The sequence below is a fragment of the Clinocottus analis genome, unplaced genomic scaffold, assembly GCF_023055335.1.
Source record: "Clinocottus analis isolate CAN_PGR_092001 unplaced genomic scaffold, fCliAna1.0.p SCAF_8, whole genome shotgun sequence".
Classification (NCBI taxonomy): Eukaryota; Metazoa; Chordata; class Actinopteri; order Perciformes; family Cottidae; genus Clinocottus; species Clinocottus analis.
The window spans coordinates 13539136-13546780 of NW_027176240.1; the positions used below are offsets into that span (position 1 = coordinate 13539136).

Sequence of the window (7645 nt, forward strand, 5' to 3'; positions counted from 1 at the left end):
AAACAATGTATTTGTACACCAATAATCACATAACTCAATAACCCACTTTTTTCTCCTACTTTTTTTTTTTTTTTTTTACATATTTGTTCCGATGCTCAATGAGACAACTGGGACGGCAAACTATTGTCACGACACTGTTGCATATCATTTAGTACAAATGTTGAGGATTATAGCAAAATGAATACATTTGAAAGTATGTGAACTTTAAATGATGCTGGTGATTAAAAAACACTTTGAATATTGCTCATTACTTAAGCTGTTTATCTCATGCAGCCCATTTGGCGTACTTTATTGAGGCCGCCAATCATTCTAGAGGGCAGTGCAGATGACACAAATGCAAGCTTATATACAATACTCGTATAAACTTTAGGCGCACAGTTAATAAATCTATTAAATGTAAAGTGCTAGGCAAAAGGAACACATTGATTTATTAGGTCTAGACTAATTCAGTCTCAGTTAAAAGATAAAAAATCGGTTAACCTCCATGAGAAATACTACCAGGCTATGAGTAATTACATGAATTTGATTCCAGGTATAAACAGAAAGTCCCTCATCACCCTTGTTTTTGTTCTTTTTTTTGTCATTCCTTGTCACCGTTAAGAAGATTTTGGCAAATATCTTGGACCAAAAGGATAACGTCCTCGTCAGAGCTTCTATGGTCTTTATTGCGTCATGCAGCCAGATTGCTTCTGCGACTCCGTTTCAATCCATTTCTTTTCCACCTCCACCTGAAAAACACAAAACCGATGTTGCACTCTGTTTTGTCATGAACTGAACGAGACATTATGACACTGGTGACCGCTTCTTACCTGACAATGATAGCGTGTCCAACTGGTCACATGTTTCTGCGGCTGGATGTCGTTTGCAGTGCCCAGCGACTTCACCGTGGTCTGTGACACCACCGCGCCCATAATTTCACATTCCATCGTGACAAACGGGTACCAGTCACTTGGGATCTCCTGGTCGGATCCCAGCTCCAGCTTGCAGGAAAATGAATGGGGATGATCCACCGCTGCATGGAAGAAAACAAAGTTTACTTGTACATGGAGTGCACCACCCCTAAACGGCAAACATACTGCCAACAAGCACTAGCCATGGCGCTAATTCGAAGATATGTTAAACTGTAGTGCGTTACCCGTATTCTTTGCAGGCAATCTGTCGATCCTCCACACGATGGCCGAGTATACATTCTCATACTTGACAGTGCCGATGGTCACCTGCATGACAGGCTGTGAATCTCCAGTGCCCACAGCGCCCAAGCAGGCATTTCTGTTCATGCGGGCCTTCAGTGACCTCTGCCGCAGTAAGGCCACGGTCTGCGTCACTTTGACCCAGTCACCTGGCACGGGCACGCGGATCACTACATTCTCGCACAGCGGGTTGGTGTCCGACACCCCCACTGCAGAGAGGAAGGTGGCAGACATGTTAAGAAAGGCCTGGAGCTCCACATAGGCACCTTGAACTGTGACAACAGCTTTACACGAGAAGGGAATTTCTGTGCAGCCCAGAATCGCCGTCTTATAGCGCATCAGTTCCACCCTGCAGGCATCTGGAGGTGAGAACTTCACCAGCCGGGACCTGTGAAACTCTGTCTCATTCACAGACCTGTGAAAATGGCAGTCTGCGATCTCCATCCAGAGTTCCCCGTCCTCTTCTGTCCCGTAACTGGAGTCAAAGCGCATCAGCCCGAGATCGTTCAGGGCCAGAAAACAATCTCCGAGTCCGTTCAGGAAAGCCAGACAGTGAATCTGGGTGAAGGCTGTCCGCTCCATGACATCTCCAAACTTATCCAGCTGTACCCAGATATGATCAGTGATCTGCAGGGACAGCTCCTGCTCCTCGTAGTGCCGCCTCTGCTGGTGGTGCAAACACAATTTGAAGATTTCCTCTTCCATGGAGACGACCAGGTCTTTCATGTCGTCGTGCACCGTGGAGCCGAACTTGAGCAGCTCTTCCGCCTCTGGCTCGTGACTGACCTCCAGCTTTGGGTGGTAGCGCTTCTTTTCCGTGTACGAGAAATGTTCCACCTTGACCGAGAGGACTTTGCGGGGCTCGCCGTAGCTTTCCAGTTTAAGATCCGAGAGCCTGCACTGCGGGAGGAGCTGCAACTCCTTGAACGGCTTCTCCAGCCCTTTCTCGTAGTACATCTGCAGCACGCCTCCCGTCAGCAAGCGCAGGTAGATCGGCCCCCACTGTCGCGAGGACATGCGGTTCTTTTTCTCAGGAATCCTGAGCAAGACAGACCAGCCGTCTCTCTTCTGGCTACGAAACAGACCCCGAGGAACAAACTGCGACGCGCCCTCGCTGAGCACCTCGCTTTTGCAACTCAGCCGCCTCTCCCCATCTTTTTCTGTCTCCGTCTCGCGGTCCGATCCCGCTCGTAGGCCTTCCAGTTGGTGGCAGACGTAGGAGAAGGAGCTCTGGAGGTGGTCACGCGGAGGCTCATCGCCGTCTTTGGTCCGAATGAAGAAACGTGGTAGGCTGTTTTCAGCTTCTGAGTCTGAGGAGGAGCTGTCCACATCTGCACTGTGTGTAGATCCATCCCAGAATGGGTTATAGTGTCCTGAGCGCCCCTGGAAAGAAGGGAAAGGGCTTGGGCCATCTGAGGTAAGATGCAGGCCCTCCTGTGCAGGCGAGGGAACCGAGGTGGTTGACATGCTGGAGAAACTCTGGAAGAAGTTGTTCTTTTCCGCCGTGTTGGAGTGAAATGGGGACTCACAGTTAGGAACCCCACTCACAGGAGTGCAAGAGGGCGTGTTACATGGTACACAGGAACTTCTAAGACTGGAGTGGCTTTGAGGGGATTCCAGAGAACTATTGAAGCTCCAGGAAGTGTCTCTGATCGGAGGAAGGACTAACTTCAGACCATTGGGGCGCGGTACCGATGCTTTGATAAGCTCTGGCGACTGTAGGGGCTTTTGAGGTGACGAGAGCGGTGTGCTGTCATCTTCAAACGTGACCCAGTTTGAGTGATTTGTGGAACACATGGCTGAAGAGGGATGATCGCCAGTTCAAATCAGCTATTTCTCCTTTGTTGGGTCAACTGCCCACCCGAGGCCTTCTCATCTGCAAGATAACAAATAGGTACTATTAGAAAATGCTAAATCAAGTTTTGTCTTGTTTTGTTTTTTTACAGAGATGAAATCTCAAGATGGTGAGATCTCTAGAGGTAACACACACATGCTCTTGAATGGATCAGTTCTCCTGGAAGGCTGAGCATGTCCATTTATCAGAGAGAGAGAGAGAGAGAGAGAGAGAGAGAGAGAGAGAGAGAGAGAGAGAGAGAGAGAGAGAGAGAGAGAGAGAGAGAGAGAGAGAGAGAGAGAGAGAGAGAGAGAGAGAGAGAGAGAGAGAGAGAGAGCTCCTGGGGATATAAATAAAACATATTTCCTTAAGGTACTCCATTAAAACGTAATGAGGGAGTGACCTTGAAAACCTGATACAACATAATCATGTTAACACCACAATTAACTAAGGCTCGTTTGATGTTAATGCTGAGGCAAGCACTCTGCAGTGCAGTGTCAAACTGCAGCAGATTCTCTCCCGGTGACACCGGATTAGAGCTTTCCTTTAATCCTTCATACAAACATGTATGAACTGAACTGTTCTGCAGCTACACAATCAGAATGGAGCGAATAATCTCATCGACCAACTTAATGCACATGTGACAAGTTTGACCAAATGCTCCGCTAATATATTTTTCTCTTATCCTTATTTGGATCATTTTTGTAAGCATTGCAGATACAGCACTGTGACCTTTTTTCTCAGTGCAATAACAGTAGTTTAACAGTAGTTTCTAGCGTAGGTTTGGAGCAAAGTGTCGGTCTTTACACAAGGGCAATTACAACAGTACCATGTGAACATATCATGTTAATATTAGCATTTCGATACAGCACTGTGGCCTTTATTCTACACTGTTTATTGGTATCGTGATACATGGGTGAGGCCAGTGAAACTTCACCCTGATTCTAATTCTTAAAACATTACTTTGAGATATGCCCAAACATACATAATTCTATACAAGCTTTGGAAAACAAAGATTTTAAACAAAATGTACTCAACAGGGGAAAATCTTTTGTATCCATACAATCTGACAAATTGACACTTGGTTTCTGGAATAATTGGGATGCATAAAGGTGATGTGTTTAAAGAAGCTCTCTCTGGAGGAACAGGAGGAAATGCTCAGAAAAAGGAAATATTCCTGTTTTTTTTTCAAAAAGGGAAAAGTTCTGGTGTTCAAAGGTTTCGTATTCGAATTTGTTGAACGAAAATGTTATATTTCAGACGTACCAGGCTTTGAAATTAGCATAGTCTAAATATTTCATCGCAAGCCTGCTCTAAAATGTGTGCAAAAAAGGTTAGCTATGGCGGCAAAGATCCTGCCTCATTAACCAGGGTGACGTCAACTGTGAAGCAGGTAGAAAGTGGCACAGCAGCATCAGAGAGGAGGAGCGAGGCTGGTTAAATGTATCCTTGTCTTTCAATATAGATCTTAAAAGTTAAAAAAAGGGTGGGGATATTGAGGAACAATGGCATTCAGGCTAATTAGCAAACGGGCAGAGAGTGAACATGCTGCAATATTTACACAATTGTTCTGTTAATTCCCCCACCAGGCCATCACAGCGTGTCTTTTGATGCGCTGGCAGCTCTGCTCTCACCAACATCAGGCTCACAAGGCCATGAAGAAGAAGCCACTTTCAAAATTGTTGAAGCCTCATCTCCCCCATGAAAATCTGGGGGGGGAAAATAATTGAAAGCAGAACGCCTCAATTACAGCCTTCCTCCTCCCTTTTAAGATCACAGAGTTGACTTTGCACGAGGGAGACATCCAGTGGCAAGTTCCCCTCACTATAAATAAACAAGGAAGCGGGGGTTCTGGTTCAGGGTAGTGCATTGACAAGTCTTCAGTCAACCACTGGAGAACATCTTTCTAATGAGGGGATGTTTGTAATGACACACAGACATCCAACGGGTTCATCCCGCCTCGGCGACTCACAGAATCCCTCAGCTTTGGTTCAAAAGAGTCGGGCACTGAGAAGATTGAGTTTTCCGCGGGGGGTTACCGTCACTTTCCAGTCTGCTGTCTCTTTCTGGGTTCTCTCGGAGAAAGTAAAGCAACGAGACACTGCTAAATCTACAGAGGACGAGAAATTACATTCCACACATTCCTCTGGGACAAGCAGCTTTGCACACAGGAAATACCAGCCTGCTCTGTCCGTGTGAACTGACAACAAATATTCGCTTAATGTCCAGTTTTATCAAACCCTCCCCCCGTCCCCTCCCCAAAAAACATAAATGTACCAAATATTCATAAGTTGTCTGGTTGTTATCACTATCAAACAAAACAAAATCAAAGAAGGCTCCTGTGAATGAAGGTGGACCTATTGCAGTAATAAGGTATTCTGTAAACCTATAAAACAAGTCTGATGAATTACTTTGACAGGTTTAACTTTATTTTGCACTGTTATCATGATGAGCTTTGGGAGATGAAGAAATCTCACACACCTAAAACTTGATGACAATAATAATCATGTCTCTCTTACCAACACTGTTCATTTTTGTTACCAGTTAATTAGCAGCGCTAATCCCATACATTAGGTCTAGATTAGGTTTATTATTACTATACTTATAGAAATCACTACCCTCGCTTGCCTGGGGAGGGCAAAATATGGTGCACACTTCACGGAGTATAACTTAAAGTCAGCAGTCACTTAAGGATAATTATTGGGTCATATGTGTAGTGAAAAATATGCATTCATCAGCTTTAAAAAGAGGCCAGTCAGCTCTTTTAACATGAAAGATATTCATTTACAGGTCCAACTGTCTGCAAAATGATCATGTGTCTCATCTCGAATAATGTGACAACTTTTCACAAACTCACAGAAATTTCTGTCCACAAAGAGGAACAGCAAGCCGCTGCTAACCATCAGGGATTTGAGATAACATTATGCTAATTCTTAGTATTCAACTGAATGTGTACTGAATGTTCATTGCAACAATAATTTCATTCAAGATTAAAGTCCATTCCCATGAGGAGCTCTTGTTATTCTGCCTCTGCTGCAATTCCTGACTGCTGTGACAGAAAGGACAAATCCCTTGATGACAGGAAGCAGAAACAGTTGCCTGACAGATGATAACTGGGAGGAAACTATTGTGGTTTAGGAATAAAACTGCTGGTTAAAAAAAATATATACTTTTTAACTTTAACTTAGCAGAAAGATGCTTCCTGATTAAACAAGATAATGTACTATGGGATTCTCAGGATAATTTATGTGTATTCACCCTATAGAGTGAATTGATTCCCTTCAGAAAAGTATATCAATATTATACAAAATAAGACACTATCTTTTTTATTTGACGTGAGAGTATTACTGTTGTGACCACAATGCTTGTGTAATAATCTATATATTGCAGAGCTGGAACTGGGATGACCCATTTCCAGTAGTAACACCGGTGCTGTTCTGCAAAGTGAGCTGTGTTCTCCCATCAAAACAAAGCCGAAGATAAAGTTTGTGTGCTGCTGCTTTTGTCTCTCCACGCCTTAAACAAACAGAATAAATTCATGTTGCGTCAGCTGTATTATGTACAATAATTCCAGGGTATTCTTTTGAGTTCAGAAAAGCATGACTGGAAAAAATAAGCAGGATTGAATGGAGACGTTCCTGTCAGCTGAAGCACTAAAAACAGAACATTAAAAAAATAAAAATAACGACCCGTTTCCACTTCTGCAGTTTAGTTTACTCAAGCAGGAGTGATTCATTTTGATCCCAGACACTTCGGGATAACTAATAATAAACTAATGGAAAATGTGCATTTCATGTATAGTTTAGAGCACATTAAGAGCAAGACTGTGTCACTTTTGAAAGAAGTTAAAACATATTCTTCCCTCTTGCAAAAGGATGAGCAATTCAAATACACAACTACTACAGTCAATGTTTTGAATAACTTTAGCTGATTGTCATTTGTGGCAACAGAGAACAAACATTGTGTTGTTTCCTAACAATAGATGAACACAACAATGCTACAAATAAATTGGATAATGCATTTGTTAAAACACATCTTGAAACATTGTTGTCACAGAGCACTACTCCTGCAGCGTGGGGTCGATAAATGCCACACAAACACAAGAGTTGCCGGTGTATCAGTGTGTGTGTGTGGTGTTTGTGTGCGTGTGCGTGTAACAACCCAGGCTGGAGAAAGAAAACAGGACCAGCGTGTTGTCATCCACAACAGAGCCAGGCCCGCGTCCCGCAGCAGAGGGGCCCACTTGTGGGATCACTTCTGCGCCTTTGTGCTCGCGCGAAGTCCGAGTAAAGTTGTCACTCAACTCCACTCGTCTTTGTGAGCAAAACACACGCCATTCACTGACAACAGAGTCGACGCTCACGAAGAGTGGACCGACACAGTTTTTAAGTCGTTTCTGGCGGACATGAACTATCTCAGCTCTCTCAACAAAAAAAAAAGGGAAACAAGCAAAGCTGAGCGCGAGCGGAAGAGAGAAATACTCACAGATTCACAAGCGCTCGTTCACTTAATCCGGGTCATGACTTTTGGTTAATGGACGCGTCCGTACTCTTGATGTCGGCCGGTTTTCCTCAAAATGGCAGAGTGTAAATCCTGGGAGTTTTACCAGCGCAGCGCTTCC

At 44.1% G+C, this 7645-nt stretch overlaps 1 protein-coding gene across 1 annotated transcript in view; it reads right to left on the reverse strand.

Moving 5' to 3' along the window:
- The window catches only part of ston1 (stonin 1), an 8322-nt gene extending 677 nt beyond the window's left edge, over positions 1 to 7645 (reverse strand). The window contains exons 1-4 of the mRNA XM_068568764.1: positions 7510 to 7645; positions 1136 to 3066; positions 810 to 1012; positions 1 to 728 (exon numbers count right to left, since the gene is read on the reverse strand). The exon at positions 1 to 728 is cut by the window's left edge and continues 677 nt beyond it. Coding sequence (XP_068424865.1) covers positions 663 to 728; positions 810 to 1012; positions 1136 to 2987 — 2121 coding nt within the window. The 5' untranslated portion in view covers positions 2988 to 3066; positions 7510 to 7645 and the 3' untranslated portion in view covers positions 1 to 662. The remainder of the gene's footprint in view (positions 729 to 809; positions 1013 to 1135; positions 3067 to 7509) is intronic.